Source organism: Mauremys mutica, unplaced genomic scaffold, assembly GCF_020497125.1.
Source record: "Mauremys mutica isolate MM-2020 ecotype Southern unplaced genomic scaffold, ASM2049712v1 000000F_np12_subseq_67271636:67468913_obj, whole genome shotgun sequence".
NCBI lineage: Eukaryota > Metazoa > Chordata > Testudines > Geoemydidae > Mauremys > Mauremys mutica.
The window spans coordinates 52,765-69,950 of NW_025422792.1; the positions used below are offsets into that span (position 1 = coordinate 52,765).

Below are 17,186 nucleotides of genomic sequence, written 5' to 3' on the forward strand. Positions count from 1 at the left end.
TGATCAAACTACCCAGCAGCTCCATCTTGCACACAAATATCAGCAAACCCCCTCTTATGTGAAAGTACAAAGTCTCCAAACAAGTTCCCTGAATGGTTCAAATTATAATGAATATCAATACTAGGGATGAGTGAACCAGACTGTAGCAATCTCTGAACTGGCCAAGCCTTCATCTGTCCCTTAACCAAACACTACCATCACTAGTTTTTTGATCAATGTGGATAAGACCCTCACCTTCTCCATCTTTAACTACCATCATTACTGTGGATCACAGCCACCACACAGCCCTCTCAAAGGCCCTAACATGACTTGCAAATAAACCTCTACACACCTTCCCTCTCTGCAGCCCTCCAGTGGGTCCCATGCAACCTTCCATCACTGACACATTTATAGCAAAGTGACAGATAAAGATGCTATCAAAGGCGCAACAACTGTCTGCCTCTCTAATTTCATTTGGATTGGGAAGAAGCCGGATTTGGTTTGAGATTTGGAAGTTGAGAAGTTACAGCATAATGCAAGATCACAGAGAGGGAGCGTTTAACTTATTAGAAGGTCATGGGAAGCGAATATGCTGCCCAGGGTCTAATGGAGGGTCAGCAAGAAGGGAAGAAGGACCAGGGGCCTATTGGAGATTTGCGTGAAGGGAAGGGAGAGCTGAAGGCTATCAGAGAATTATGGAAATGAAGTAGCTTCAATGTTCAGATAAACATCAAGACACTAGGGCGAGTCACCCAGCATCGCCCTCTTATCTCACCGCCTTCAACAAGAACTATCACTGACACAGAATACTTCTTCCTCATTGTGGGGCTAGATCCTTGGTCCCATTAAAGATACACTGTGTTACTCTGGTGGCATGAAGTGACTGTACGGCTGCCCTGAAGGGGTAACAGGATTCCTCCAATACAGGAGACTCTTGGGTGGGGTATATCTGGTGTAGCCAGCTTTATATCACCCCCCCACCCCACCCCTTGCACAGAAGGTGTGTTGGGGCTGGCTGGAGTTGGGAGGAGACATTCTGGGAATGTCTCAGAGGTGTTCTGGGGCCTTTCCAGGACCAACCTTGTCTAGGGGGCTCTTCTAGACAGCATAAATTACAGCAGTCCTGGAGCTACTCTAATTTGAGCAAAGGGCCAGTTCAACCCCCGTGTCCGCTCCAGGAATGGGGGAGGAGTAAAGGTAGCTGAGAGCCACCTTTGTCTCCTCCCACCTCAGCATGATCTTGGCGCAGAGGAGGGTTGCAAAAGCCAAAACAGAGCCCCAGTCTGTGGAAAGTGCTTGAGGGTCCCAAGCTGTAGGGCACTGGAGAAGAGGTGAGTGGAGCTAACAATCAGAGACCTTCCCCCGGCCATGAAGGCAGGGCTGAGCTGCTTGGGTTAGGGGGCTCCCGTAGCCCCCTGGGCTTACCTTGTGCTGTTTCCACATAGCCCCCAGGGCCTTCACCTCGTGCTGGCCGTGCTTGCCCTCCTCCAGGCACTGGTAGCAGACGGGGGTGGCGCAGCTCACGCAGTACATGCTGTAGTTCTCCAGCTCGTGATCGGCGCAGGTGGGCAACTTGCGGGCACCCCCCGCCGCCTTGCCGGGCCCGCCCGGGAGGCTGGGCGGGGGCAGCAGGCGGTGCTTGGCGAAGGGCCCCCGGGTCGGGTGGCACTTGAGCTGGCAGGCGGCGCAGTACAGCACCTCGCACTGCTCGCACGCCACGGCGGCGGCCTCGGGCGGGCTGCGGTCGCAGAGCTGGCACTTGGCGGCGGCCCGGCCCTGCTGGTAGCGCTGCACGATGGCCTCCAGCAGCCGGTTGCGCGGGAAGCCGCGGAGGCCGCGCGGGTCCAGGGAGGCGCTGCGGTGGCATTGCGGGCAGGTGAGGGACGAGCTGGGGCCCGCCCCGCGGGGCAGAGCCGCCGAGGAGGAGCCGGCCGGGGCCGGCCCCAGCGGCAGCACCCGCACCCCGTTGGGGGACTTGAGGCTGGGGGTGTAGGAGCCGTAGCCGCTGTCGCTCTCGCTGTGCAGGCTCAGCTTGTCCGCGTGCTCCCCGCCGCCGCCGCCGCCGCCGCTCCCGCCCCCCGCGGCGCACTCAGCCTCCGAGCCCGCCGCCGGCCCGGGCCCGGGCCCCGCCGCCGCCGCCCCTGGGGCCCGGGGCTGCAGCAAGGCGGGCAGGTGCTGCTCGCGCTCGGGCGTCTGCACGGCGATGGTGCGGGCGCAGGGCAGGCAGACGTTGTGGGAGCAGGGCAGGATGATGGGCTCCCGGAACAGCGAGCCGCACACCGGGCACTTCAGCTCCTCTTCCATGGCCGGGCCGGCCGGCTCAGCAGACAGGCCCGCCGAGGCGGGGCGCGGGGCGAGGACGGGGCTCGCTGCCGCCTTCCCTGCCCATGCCCCAGGGTGGCCCCCGGCTCAGCACCCCGGGGGCGGGACAGCGCCTGGCTGGGCGGAGGCGGCGGAGCTCCGCAAGCCGGGCTGCACACAGAGAGCCGCCCCTCTGGCTGCCGCTGCGGAGTGGCTGGACAGCGCCTGAGGGGCTGACCTCGGCAGGAGGCGCTGGCGGTGCGGCGGCAGGAGGCTATTGTTTATTGCAAGGCAATTTCCTCGCCCTTGCTGTGTGTGCAGCGCGCGGAGCGGGGCTGGCTTGGTTCCCACTGCATCGAGTAGTACGCGGGGGCGGGGGAGGGAGAGGAGGGACAAAGGGCGGGAGCAGTCTGTGCAGCAAATAGGGGATGGCTCGCTGGCTGGCCGAGACTGGAGACAGCGATTCTTTCAAAGGGGCTGTGCTGTGATGGCTTTATAGGTTTAAAAAATCCATTATTAATAGAGAGGATTAAACATGGGGGGAGGGAGGAGCTTTCTATCCCGAATAGCTTCCCCGCCCCCAAACGGCAGAGACAGAGAAAAGGAGGAAGCTTGAAAGCGAATAACAAAACCAATAATATGTTTCCTTGATACATTTCTTATCATGCTCCAACCCAAATGTGAACCACAACACGTTCAGGCATTGTTAGAGAGAATAATGCAAAGGGGGAGAGGGGGCTATTATAGGTACGAATGGCTGCTCCATGCACAGGCAGTGGGAGTGGGAATCATGAGTAAAGAAACGCACCAGAGCTAGTAGCAATGTAACCCAAACCGAAATTTGCTGAGAAAATAAATCAGAGATGACAGCTCAGAGTTTTATGCGTTGAAAATAACCATCATTATAAGAAAGAAACCAGTGGTGGGAAATCCCCCATCTGTTTTGTTTACGCTCCATATGTTTAGAGTGGTTTATTAACAGAATGAAGAGATTATAAATAGAAAGGATTTCACTACTTTGAGTAGATAATACAGTTTTGAGTCCCATCATTATTTAATGGATAGTTTTTTTAAAAGCCACATTCTTATTAAATTCCATCCTACCAGCAGACTTCTTGTTTTTGTATTTAAATGTTTGTGGGTTGATTTAAAAGGGAAGGTTACTCATCCTGTGCAGTAACTGAGGTTTATTCAATATATGTGTCCCTGTGGGTGCTCCACTTCAGGTGTCAGTGCATTCCAGTGCCGTTGATTGGAGATCTTTGGTAGCAGTGCCTGGTCGGGTGTCTCACAGCGCCATTGGAGTCTTTGGTGCATGTGCGTTCCAACCCCCTCAGTTTCTTCTCCACTGTAGAGTCCTTTAAGTCAAACTCCAAAGTAGAGGGGAAGAGGGTGGGTAGTGGAGCACCCACAGGGACACACATCTCGAAGAACCTCAGTTACTGCACAGGGTGAGTAACCTTCTCTACTTCTTCAAGTGGTGTCCCTGTGGGTGCACCATTTCAGGTGAATGTAGAGCAGTACCCGCTATGGTTGGGGGGACTTTGGAGTTGCGAGTTTGGCAGTGGCAGACAGTACTGTATGACCTACTATAATGTCCGCTCTGGCATCTTGTGTGATGGCATAGTGTTTGGCAAACATATGGTCTGATGGACATGTAGCGGCTTTGCATATGTCAATAATGGGTACGTTGTGTAGGAATGCTACCGATGTTGACAAAGCTCGAGTGGAATGAGTTCTGATGCTGTCAGGAGGTTCAACATTGTGGATCTGGTAGCAGGACCTAATGCAGTCGGAGATCGACTTGGAGAGCGTTCTTGTGAAATAGCAGCTCCTTTGGAGTGTTTTGCAGTAGATACGAAGAGTCTAGGGGTGATTTACTAAATGATTTTGTTCTGTCCAAGTAGAAGGCAATCACCCTTCTAACGTCAAGGGTATGAAGTGCCGCTTTCTGTGGGTTTTTGTAGGGTTTGGGGTAAAAAGTAGGGAAATGTATCAGCTGGTTAAGATGGAAAGAGGACACCACCTTTGGCAGAAATTTAGGGTGGGGTTGCATCATGATCTTGTCCTTAAAGAAATTAGTGTACAGGAGGTTGGCCATCAGTGCACTTATTTCCCTTCCCCACCTGGCTGACATGATGGCCACGAGGAATGCAACCTTCATGGACATGTGGAGTAAGGAGGAGGTGGCTATCGGTTCAAAGGAGCATAGGCGCCGACTTATATGGGGCTCTGGGGCTTTAGCCCCATGAATAAATCCCAAGCAGGGGCTCTGCCCCACCAATGTTTTTTCTTCCCTGCTTGGAGCGCCCCCCCGCCGCTGCCGCCGCCGCCGCCAGGGCTGCCCAGAGCCCTTTAAATCCCAGCCGCCGCCGGGAATCAGAGGGCTCTGGGCTGCCTGCTGCAGCGGGAAGCCCAGAGCCCTCTGATTCCCGGCGGCGGCTGGGATTTAAAAGGCTCTGGGCTCCCCGCGGTTGCAGGCAGCCCAGAGCCCTTTAAATCCCAGCAGCGGCTGAGATTTAAAAGGCTTTGGGCTCCCCGCGGTTGCAGGCAGCCCAGAGCCCTCTGATTCCCGGCGGCGGCTGGGATTTAAAAGGCTCTGGGCTCCCTGCGGTTGCAGGCAGCCCAGAGTCCTCTGATTCCCGGCCGCGGCTGGTATTTAAAGGGCTCTGGGCTGCCTGCAACCGCGGGGAGCCCAAAGCCTTTTAAATCCCAGCCGCCGCCGGGAATCAGAGGGCTCTGGGCTGCCTGCAACCGCGGGGAGCCCAAAGCCTTTTAAATCTCAGCCGCTGCTGGGATTTAAAGGGCTCTGGGCTGCCTGCAACCGCCTTTTAAATCCCAGCCGCAGCCGGGAATCAGAGGGCTCTGGGCTTCCCGCTGCGGCGGGGAGCCCAGAGCCCTTTAAATCCCAGCCGCGGCCGGGAATCAGAGGGCTCTGGGCTGTCTGCTGCGGCGGGCAGCCCAGAGCCTTTTAAATCCCAGCCGCGGCCGGGAATCAGAGGGCTCTGGGCTCCCCGCCGCAGCAGGCAGCCCAGAGTCCTCTGACTCCCAGCCGGGGCTGGGATTCAAAGGGGTCTGGGCTGCCTGCAACCACGGGGAGCCCAGAGCCTTTTAAATCCGAGCCGCGGCCGGGAATCAGAGGGCTCTGGGCTCCCCGCCGCGGCGGGCAGCCCAGAGCCTTTTAAATCCCAGCCGCGGCCGGGAATCAGAGGGCTCTGGGCTGCCTGCTGCGGCGGGGAGCCCAGAGCCCGCTGAATCCCCGCCGCGGCTGGGATTTTAAAAGCTCTGTGCTCCCCGCGGGTGCAGGCAGCCCAGAGCTCTTTAAATCCCAGCCGCGGCTGAGATTTAAAGGGCTCTGGGCTCCCGCCGCAGCGGGCAGCGCAGAGCCCTCTGATTCCCGGCTGCGGCTGGGATTTAAAAGGGTCTCAGCTCCCCCGGTTGCAGGCAGCCCAGAGCCCTTTAAATCCCTGCCGCGGCTGAGTTTTTAAGGGCTGCGGGCTCCCCGCGGTTGCAGGCAGCCCAGAGCCCTTTAAATCCCAGCAGCGGCTGAGATTTAAAGGGTTCTGGGCTCCCCGCCGCAGCGGGCAGCCCAGAGCCCTCTGATTCCCGGCCCCGGCTGGGATTTAAAAGGCTCTGGGCTCCCTGCGGTTGCAGGCAGCCCAGAGTCCTCTGACTCCCACCCGGGGCTGGGATTCAAAGGGCTCTGGGATCCCCGCGGCTGCCAGCAGCCCAGAGCCCTTTGAATCCCAGCCTCTGTCCGCTGATTGCCCCCTCCCCAGACCCCTGCCCCAACTGCCCCCCAGAACCTCCACCCCCTATCTAAGCCCCACTGGTCCTTGTTCCCCAATTACCCCCTCCCGAGACCCCTGCCCCTAACTGCCCCTTGGGACCTCAGCCCCTATCTAAGCCTCCCTTCTCCTTGTCCCCAACTGCCCCCTCCTGAGACCCCACCCAACTTCCCCCCCCAGGACCGCACCCCCTACCTGTCCCCTGATAAACCTCTTAGACTCCCATGCCTATCCAATTGCTGCCTGTCCCCTGACTGCCCCTTCGAACCTCTGCCCCATCCAACTCCCCCTGCTCCTTGTCCCTTGACTGCCCCCCGGAACTCCCTACCTCTTCTCCAACCCCCAAACTGCTTACTGTGCCACTCAGACCAGCGTATCTGGCTCCATGCAGCTCCAGACAGTTGCTGCCATGCTTCCCCATGGAGCCCACAGCCCTCTCCCACCCCCAGCACCTGCCTTCCAGATTTGAACACCTCAAAATTCAGGAGTGCTCAAGCTCGGTTTGGGCAGCTTTTACTTCATTTCTCCCAAATCAGTTTCCCCTGCAAGGTGCCAACTGAAGGTGTTGGAGAACAGAGAGATCAGGTGGCCTCCTAATGCCTGGAAAAGAGACAAAGGCCGGAGGAGGGAGTGTCAGTGCCTGTGCGGACTTCTGGGAAGTGCACGGTGTGGAAGGGGATGCTGTGATGCTTTGGAACATCTCCATACAAAGCCAGTCAGGACTCTGGGGGAGCCTCCTCTCTCGGAGCATACTGTCTCCAGGGCAAGAAGCTTACACCTTCCTGGGTCTGACCTCGGAGCATTCAGCATGCCCTTCCACGTCATGCACTTTCCAAAGTGAGTCTGCCCAGGCTGGTCCTGGGGCAACCAGAGGTCGCTGCACCCCAACTCTGCAGTCAGATGTGACTCTCAGCCAGACAGTAAAACAGAAGGTTTATTAGATGACGGGAACACAGTTTAAACAGAGCTTGTTGGTACAGAAAACAGAACCCCTCTGTCAGGTCCATCTTGGGGGGTGGGGAGCCCAGAACCAAGTTCTGGGTCTCTCCCAATTTCCCCAGCCAGCTCCAAACTGACACTCCCTCCTCTGGCCTCTGTGTCTCTTCTGGACAAGGAGGCCACCTGATCTCTTTGTCCCCAACACCTTCAGTTGGCATCTTGCAGGGGAAACTGAGGCACCCACACAGTATTCAGAGAAAATATTAAGAACATTCCCACTTCATCACAACAGATGCAACAAAATATAATACCGTATATTGAAGTAGGCAAGTGCTGCTTCTGACTTTCCACTTTTAATTGACCCTTGTAATCTTGTGGCGCTGACGCGTTGTAGCTTCATTTTATATCGGCTTACAGGGTGGGAGCGGGGGGGGGGCACCACCATTTTGGGCCCCACCAAAAATTATACAAACCTGCCGCCTATGCAAAGGAGGGGGGGTCTCATGAGGCCTCGGAGGATGAGGTTCAAATTCCAGGTTGGTGTGGGTGTGGGGGTGGACTTCAGGGTAGAGGTTTTGGCGTCTGGTAAGGAAGCGTTTTGTAGTAGGGTTTGTGAAGACAGAGGACCCATCCAGTTTCTCGTGAAAGGCGTTGATTGCCACAAGATGAACTCTGATGGAGCTGAGCGATAGACTTTTGTTTTTGAGTTCTAAAATGTAGTCTAGGATATCGGGAAGGGGTGTGGTGCATGGTGAGGGTTTTCTGTAAGCACCACATCGAGACTCATTTCCACTTTTGGAGGTAAGTATTGCGGGTGAAGTCGTATCTACTGTGTAATAACATGTGTCTGACTTGCTCCGAACAGGCTAGTTCATGCAATTGGAAACAAGGAGGAGCCAGGCCGTCAGGTGAAGTTTCTCCAGTTGTGGATGGAGGATGCAACTGTCGCGCTAGGAGAGGAGGTCTGGTCTCATCAGGAGAATTCTCGGAAGGCGGATTGACATGTGAAGCAGGTAAGGATACCAGGTCTGTCTGGCCCGTGCTGGGGCGATAAGCCTTGTCGTCCCTGATCTTGAGGAGAGCTCTGTGTATTAGAGGAATCGGAGGGAATGCATACATGAGTGTCCAGTTCCATGAGAGTAGGAATATGTCTCCCAAGGAGCCAGTCCCGAGTCCCATTCTGGAGCAAAATAATTGGCATCTGTGGTTCTTTGCTGTGGCAAATAGGTTTATCGAAAGATAGCCCCAAAGGGAGAATAGGTGGGATGCGATCATAGGATTTAGTTCCCATTTGTGTTCTTGTGAAAAGTGTCTGCTGAGGGTGTTGGCGGTGGTGTTCTGACACCCCGGCAGGTCTGAGGCTGTGATGTCTATGTGATGTCGTATGCATCAGTTCCAAAAGTTGATGGCGTCTATGCACAGGAAGTGTGATCTTGCTTCCCCTTGTCTGTGATGTAGAACATGCATGCAATGTTCTCCATAAGTACTCAAATAGATTTGTTTCGAATGAGTGGGAGGAAGTGAAGGCAGGCATACCTGACTGCTCTGAGTTCTAGGAGGTTTATATGCAGATGGGCCTCTGGTGCAGACCACCTGCCTTGTGTCATGTGGTGTTGCAGGTGTGCACCCCAGCCTATCAAGGAGGTATCTGTGGTGAGCATGATCGCAGGGGGATTGGTCTTGACTGGTGCTGGTGGTCCCACAGCGGCACTGTCAGCTGGTGACAGATGATATGTCGGCGCCAGTGGAATCCCCAGTGCCAACAGCGTTGTTGGTGCTGTGGCTATGTGCGCAGTGGCACCAACTCCAGTGCAGATGCCGGCACCTTCGGTGCTGAGGAGGAGACCTGACCGTGATGCATTCTTGACTCCTTACTTTTCTGCCCATATGCCCGGTGCCAGAGGTGCCGGGAACATCACAGGTTCTGACCTTTGAGGCAGTCAGCACCGCTGGCAAGGACCTCGCTGGGAACCATTTCTTTTTGCCCAGTTCCCTGTGTGGGGAGGTCGAGGATCTCTTCCTCTTCTCGTGAGAGGGTGGAGCCCTGCTCTTGGTTGGTTCCGACCTGGTTGAACAGCACCTAGGAGAGGATTTTGTTCTGCCCATCTCCAAATCAGGTTGGAGGGATTTCCCCATAAGACTAATCTTTAATACCCAGTCTCGGTTGTGGCAAGCTCTGGCTTTTAGATTATTGCAGTGGATGCACTTAGTTGGGATGTGCATCTCACTGAGGCATTTGACACATCAGGAATGTCCGTCCGAACATGATCTGGGGTCCTTGCAAGAGTCACATTTTTTAAAACCAGGCCCACTCAAGAAGGTCTAAGAAAAAGACCTTAGCAGGGTTCGCTCCCGAAGGGGGAAAAAGGGGTTAAGAAAAAACTAGGTTTTGTTTTTAAATGAACTATATTCAACTATCTAAAGGTAGGGTAGTAACTGGGGAGCTTTTATCTAAATAAAACTAATTTTCTCTCAAAATAGGGGAAGAGGTTCAGCACTGCCCCGAGTTCTATCTTCAGCCGAGGATGGCTCAGAGGGAACTCAGGGGGGGTCGGAAGGCATGTGCGCGAAACAGAGTCCAATGATGACGCGAGACACCAATTGCGCACACGTGTCCCTACCGGGCACTGCTACTGAAGATCTCCAATCAACGGCACCGGGATGCACCGACACCTGAAGTGGAGTACCCACATGGACACCACTCAAAGAAGAAGATTTGTTTTCAAACAAAAGGCTAGCATTAACTTTTGGTAGCTGAAGAGCATAGTGAGTAGAAAAGCTTAATCCTCTTTCATGATTCATTACAAGGATTTTAGCATTGTATTTGTGTCATTGGAAAGGAGGGCATACATTGGTTTTGGCCTTTGCCTTTGTCCTACTGGTAACATTATAGCTGTACATTAAGTGGGAAGTTTTAGTACCAGTTGTGCAGAATTTGACTAAATTGATAATGAGATAGCATTTGACAGAGCTAGACCTGAGTAGTCGTCTGTTAGTCTATAAGGTGCCACAGGACTCCTTGCTGCTTTTACAGACCTGAGTAGGCTGACCACCTATGTGACATTGTGAAGATATTAAAGACTCCCCCTATTTTCACTGTATTCACTTGCCCCAGTTCTCAGGTCTGGCCAATGCAGGCCCTGAGAGGAAGGGACAAAGTGGCTTTATACCTTTGTAACTTCCCAATCCTGAGCTGAACAGGGCTGTTTTTGGCTCCTGTTACAATTTAGGAAAGCCTCAGCCACATGTGGCTGCCTTGGCCCAAAGGGGCCATTCCAGCAGGCAGGATTGCCAGAAAGTGGCAGCTGTACTTTGACCAGGCACCTTTTTTCTTCAACATGCTTTCTCTGGTGGGGACCAGGATATGGATGTTGTAGACCTGCTGTGCCCAATCAGAGATACCATTAATACAAGGGGATTTCCCAGGTAACATGTCCAACTAATTTTTCCAGCTGTTTTAGACCATCAAATCATAGGGGAGAACTGTGACCAGTATCTGTTATATGGGGGTTAAAATATTTTTATCATCTACATAGTCTAAAGTGGACCTCCCCAACTATGAGACTAAATGTACAATGAATATTTCTGGTATGGGTATATGTCACACGTCATGATATATATATTTTTTATTTCCTAGAAGCAACAGTTCTTATGGAGATCTTTTGGGTTCTTTTTGGCCTTTTGCTAGATCTCTCTCACTTTTAGTGATCATATTGGGTGTAATGGCATATCTTCTCTGAGAGATTATTGGTACAGTGGGAGCAGAAGCAAAGAGATAGGTCAAAGTGTGCACAAAGTTTGACTACTACAGTGTCATGCTGGTTGCCAGATTTGGCAGGAGCTGATGGTACTTGAAAAGTAGGCCCTGGGCTTTGCAATATTTCCTTGAAGCAGGAGCACTGGTCAAATACATCTGGTGAAGAGATACATCATTCTGTTTTAGACTGAGCTTTACTCGTGTCCTGCACAAATCTGGTTTTGCCGCACTATTTATTTCTGTAATGTATTAACCTTGAAACGGAGATTGTAGAACAAGTAATAGATGTTTAAAAATCAATCCACATAGTTTCAAGATTCTTTTTCTACTATTTTGTGTCATGTCTTTTATTCTAGGTCTTTGCCATCCAGTTCAAAAAGTCATTGTCATACATTTAGGTCTTGGGAGGGTAACAGTTAAGCCTCAGAGAAGGAGTAATTTAATATGATGCACTTGTTCACATATGCTAGTCACCTCAAAAAGGGTCTTGTTTCAAAATAATTCTAGAGGCGGAATGTATGCTCAGTTAACAAAGTGACATTATGGGCTGGTGATGGAAGAGTCAATGCTGTGATGGAGAGCAGAACAAGTAATTTTTCCCTTATGCCAAATGTACACATAATTGTAATTGCATTAGAGATGTGGATGTGAAGGATTACAATGATACTGTCATTTTTGCTGTTCTGAGGGCAGAAGAGAAACTAATATAGACAATGAAAAATTATACTTAGATTACATAAGAAAATACAGCTTGTAATCCCTATGGATCAGATTCTGATACCCTTACTCATATTAAGTAACAATTTACTCTGAAGAGTCCCCTTGATTTCAGTGGGATTACTCATGTAGTAAGGTGCTACTCAGTGTGAGCAAGGGCGTCAGAATCTGGCTCTAACGTGTTTTGTATCTGCATTATTCTTATAAAAGCTAAAGCTTCTTACATTTCCTCCTCTTTTCTGCCTTCAGAAGAATCTGAGAGAAATGGGACTGCACATGGATAACCTAGAGACCCCTATTCTAGCAGTTATGACTTTGATTCTGAATGTCTTTGCCTTGTTATGTAAATACCTCAGTTCTATTACGATTATCCCCTTAAATCATTTACCTTCTATCAGTACTCACTCATTCATATCTTATAATTGAGTATTTACGTACTGGAGCAAAATGAAGAGGTTTTATTTTGATATTTAAAAGGTAAGTCAGATAGCAATTCAAACAGTGCAAAGAGAGAGAGAGAGAACAACAACCAGGAGCTCATTTATTTTGTTGGATGGATTTGTGTGTGAGTATATTCTTTCTGTGCTCCTGCTTTCTCCATGTGTCTGGTGGTTTCCTCTTTTGTTCTCTTCCTTTCCCTAACTCTTTCATGTCTTACACTATTTTCCTCACACACTTTACCCTCTTTTCTATTAATTTCCCCTCACTTTTTCCTCAACCCCTTTTCTTCAAAAGGCTGCTGCTGAGATCACTGCACTTAGTTTTCTTCTTTTTCACATTTCCCTGATCCAGTTGCCTTCTCCTAGCCCTTATGGAAAGCTCAGGTTCCAATAGTCCATCCCTTTTCCTGTTAAAGGGACATCACTCAAAACATACTGCTTGCTGTTAGAATGGCAGCAGAGAAGAAAAGGATATCACTCCACAGGTGATCACTCCATTGCAGAAGCAGCTACAAAGAAAGGGTCCATAAGTTTAAAAAAACAAAGTGCACCTGGACCAATTCTAAAGGCCTACATTGGAATGTGAATTTTTTTTGGGTGGGGTGGGGTGTTTGCACCATTGAAAATGTGTAGCCGGATTATCAGAGCTGCTGAGAACTCACAGCTGCCTGTTACTGAAGTCAATGGGATCTGCAAATGCTCAGCACTTCAACATCAGGTTACTAGTCTAAACTAGTGTATGTGTGTTTGTGATACAACACACACACACACACATTACTACCACAGCTACCATATACAACAGACTGCATTCACACTGCAACCTTAATTCTGCCCTCTCATCAGTTCCTGTACACAGCCTTTAAACCAAACTCTCCCTCCAAACACTACTGTGGATGTTTGGTGTGTTTGAACGGGATGGTTTGGCAAGCAGGGTGCTAAAAATCTGGTATCCGTAGTGGGGCAGAGTTAAAGTTGTACTGTATGACCTGTGATGTATGGCAGCTGTGGTGATGGTAAGGTGTGTACCTGTGGCTGGAGAAGTAGATGACAGGTACTGTTAAGTGGCTTGACTCTTCATTTCCTTTCTTTTGTGGGTTTGTGTCATGTATATTGTACAACCAAGTTTTTGTGTGTATTAAGTTATGTGTTCAATGAGGCAATGGGGGCAGAGATGGGGAGGGTACCAGAGCTGTGCCACAGAAAAATAGTTGCTGATAGAGATTTTACCTGCCTGCTGATAGAGAAGATTGTATCTGTCAGAGAAATGCAGCTTCTCCATGAGAGGATAAAATCTGCAGGAAGAATGTAAGTGCTGACAGAAAAGCTTTCTATCCGGTAGAGAAGATTTTATTCATTGACTAGTTGTTGAACACAAGTTTTCATTATCATTAATAATGGCAAAAAATTACCCTTATCCAAACATTTATTTTCAAGAACTACCTAATCATCTCCTGATTCACCTGTGTGCCGATTCTGGTGTAGACATACAATGTTGTTTTAAAAATGCATGTCAACCAAAGAGGCTGGCAGATAAATTTCAACAAGAAGCCAACTTCAAATACTTTCTATCAAAAATTTATGCAAAGCCAAATTACACTCAAAACACAAAGCGCACAACTATGAACATTATGTGAAGTTTCACTCTGACAAACCACCTACATAAAGAGAAGAACAAGAATTTAGGCCCCATTTTAAGATTTCAGAATGCACCATCACTATGATGTCATAATCAGCACCTCCATAATATCAGGAGCTCTCTTAACATCTGCCACCCTTTCAAAGGATGCAGCATGTGTTTCCTTTGAAGCTGGCCCAGCTTTGCTAATTGGTATAGCAGGGATGGGACGATAGCTCTTCACTTACTCCTTCCCATCTCCAAAAATGGCACCTAGACTCAATCAGCCTTTGTGCTCAGTGAGCACAAGAACAGGGATTGTGATTAGTCTCTGAATAGGAGGGAGGAATGCTCCTTGCACCTCATTCTCCATGGCTGCAATTCATCCTCCCTTCCCCACAGCTGCACAGGGCTAAACATAATCTGGCCTTTATTATACCAAGTCAATATAATTTTCCTTTAAGGCAGAATCATTGAGAAGAGGCACAGAAAAAGTAAGGAAAATGTAAACAGTGTGTGGGGCGAGGGAATCTCTGAACTGAAGGAAAGACACAGGAGATAATGTGTCTGTAACGAAAAACTGGTGCCATCTAAGCAAGAGTGCCTGAAAGAACAAGACAACTAGGAACACTAGAAAAGAAACTTGGTTCACCATTGCCTTGCACCTTGTGTAGTTATTTACACTGGTACAAGGTGGGTGTAAATTGCTACCACTTTAATCTGGTTGCATTTTATACTCCCTTGGCATTCACTGTGCCTGAGTATAAATGATTAAGCCCTGGTCTACACTTAAAATTTAGGTCCACCTACCTGCGTTACTCAGAAGAACAACACATACCCCTTAGTGCCGTAGTTAAGATGACCTAACACTTACATAAGAACATAAGAATGGCCGTACTGGGTCAGACCAAAGGTCCATCTAGCCCAGTATCCTGTCTACCGACAGTGGCCAGTGCCAGGTGCCCCAGAGGGAATGAACCTAACAGGTAATGATCAAGTGATCTCTCTCCTGCCATCCATCTCCACCCTCTGACAAACAGAGGCTAGGGACACCATTCCTTACCCATCCTGGCTAATAGCCATTAATGGACTTAACCTCCATAAATTTATCCAGTTCTCTTTTAAACGCTGTTATAGTCCTAGCCTTCACAACCTCCTCAGGCAAGGAGTTCCATAAGTTGACTGTGCGTTGTGTGAAGAAGAACTTCCTTTTATTTGTTTTATACCCGCTGCCCATTAATTTCATTTGGTGGCCCCTAGTTCTTGGATTATGGGAATAAGTAAATAGCTTTTCCTTATCCACTTTCTCCACATCACTCATGATTTTATATACCTCTATCATATCCCCCCTTAGTCTCCTATTTTCCTGCTGTTGATATGGCCAAGTTGACACAGGAATTCTTCCGTCGACCTAGCTACCACCACCAGGTGGATTAACTGGAGCAACGGAAAACCCCCTTCGATTGATATAGGAAGTGTCTATACTGTGGCACTACAAAGAGAAGGTAATAGTTTATTTGGCCCCTGAAGTTTAGGACATCTGAAAGGGGAAGTAATATTCAGTGAACTGAGCCATACAACTGATCTGTCTGTGACTCCCAGAGAATAAGGGCTTGGCTACACTGGAGAGTTGCAGCGCTGGTGGTGGCTTTACAGCGCTGCAACTCACTCACCGTCCACACTTGCAAGGCACATACAGCGCTGTATCTCCCTGGCTACAGCGCTGGCTGTACCTCACCTCTGCCTGGGGAATAACGACTGCAGCGCTGGTGCTGCAGTGCTGGAGTGCCAGTGTAAACAGTGATTAATCTTACTACGCTGTAACTGACCTCCGGAATTTTCCCATAATGCTTTTAACTAAAGAAGTCTCTTTGTTTTGTTATGATGCCTCTCTTTGTTTTGTTGTGAACTCGGGGCTCCCGGAGCTGCTTATCTAAAAAACAAACACAGCTCCTGTTTGCTGTGAATGAGGCAGGCAGGGGGATGAATGTCCACAGCTAGTGTTTGCTTGAGGAGAGAAACAGCACGGCGGGGGGTGGGGAGGGGGTGGGAAGGGAGTCTGTGGCTATTTGCATTTAAGAGTGAATGAGTGGTCTGGGAAGTGGTCAGAATTTGCAAGGCAGGGAGCAGACAGTGTCGGCTCCAAAAATCCACTCACTCTCCCACTCTCTCTCTCTTTCTCCCCCACGCTCCCTGTCACAGTCTACCCCAGCCCCCTCTTTTGAAAAGCATGTTGCAGCCACTTGAACGCTGGGATAGCTGCCCATAATGCACCAGTCCCAACACCACTGCAAATGCTGCAAATGTGGCCACACTGCAGCGCTGGTAGCTGTCAGTGTGGCCACACTCCAGCACTTTCCCTACACAGCTGTACGAAGACAGCTTTAATTCCCAGCACTGCACAGCTGCAAGTGTAGCCAAGCCCTAGGTCTTACCAAGCAGGGAGCCTTAAGAAGCTTTCCTACAGCTCTATACATAAGAAAGGATGAAAGTCACTATCATTGTTCAGCAAAAGGAAGGGAATTCAACTGAACCAAAAAGGATTGCTAAATACCCTAGATGTGGGCTTTGCTTGTCTATTCCTAAGGAAGCTAGAGATTGTTTCCTGTCAGAAGGGCTCATGAAGCCATTATCGGAGACACTCTATTTGAAAGACCTGCCAGACCTATGAAGCAAGTAAGCATTTGAAGCAGACAAGCCTGACTGGGCTACAAGGACTTGGATAAAACCAGAGGGAGAACACAGTGGATTTCACTGACCACTCATCCAATCAATCACAAGCTATCTCATGGTTGGCCATGCAATGTCACCATAATGTAGAGCAGTCATAAGTTGTGCTGCAAGCTCCTGGCCAAGTCCAGAATCCAGAGGGCACAAAGGTGATTGTGTCTCTTGTAAGGTCCAGCATAGAATCTGGCTCATCAGGCCTGATTCCTTTCTTACTTACATCAGTTTTACACTATTGTAACTCTACTGATTTCAATAAAGTTATCTTCTAATTTACAATGGTATGAGTGAAGAATAAGGTATATGGAGGGGCCAGTTCCTTCTCACACTGCTGCTACTCCCTTCTAAGGATAAGCACGATGAATAATGAACAGGCTAACCTAATAAAAACTTAATAGTTGGCCTACTGTAATCAGAGTTTCCATTTCTTCGTAAAAAACCATGAGCAATTTGAGTTTCAAGTTTGGGTATTTGGTACCCACACATAAACAAAGCAGGAAGATTCTAGTGAAATAAGGAATCAAGTGTACTTGTGACTTTAAGAAGAAAAAAAAATATGATAGTATATTAGACCAGATGCTGGTCAAGCTGCACCAGTGTAAATCTTTAGTTACTTCATTGAAATCAATGGAATTAGTCCAGATTTACACTGGATTGTCTGAAATCAGAATCTTGCACTCTAATGTTTCCTTCTTAGGTTTCTTGCTGGGTCCCTGCCAAAAGTCTGTACCACTTTTAATTTTTTGCTTACCATGAATAGCAGAGAACTGAAACAGCTGAAGGAGACAGATAAGAGACTTAACCCAGATAACCACTGTCCCAGTCCAAATTGGACTGACTGGTTTGGTGCCCAGAAATCCCCCCAAATCTCTATGGATATGCAATTTAATAGAATGGAAAACATCTTTTCACAGTAAAAAATT

At 49.6% G+C, this 17,186-nt stretch overlaps 1 protein-coding gene and 1 long non-coding RNA gene across 4 annotated transcripts in view; one reads left to right on the plus strand and one right to left on the minus strand.

The window, feature by feature from the left end:
- LOC123356889 (tripartite motif-containing protein 67-like) overlaps positions 1 to 2,283 on the minus strand; it is a 54,008-nt gene extending 51,725 nt beyond the window's left edge. For all 3 annotated transcript variants that reach the window (XM_045000142.1, XM_045000144.1, XM_045000143.1), the window contains exon 1: positions 1,405 to 2,283. In XM_045000142.1, coding sequence (XP_044856077.1) covers positions 1,405 to 2,283 — 879 coding nt within the window. The remainder of the gene's footprint in view (positions 1 to 1,404) is intronic.
- On the plus strand, positions 1,191 to 11,024 carry LOC123356891. Its single transcript, XR_006575447.1, has 3 exons — positions 1,191 to 1,310; positions 7,873 to 8,020; positions 9,489 to 11,024. It is a non-coding gene; the product is annotated as an uncharacterized LOC123356891 (long non-coding RNA).
- Positions 11,025 to 17,186: the final 6,162 nt, after the last annotated feature.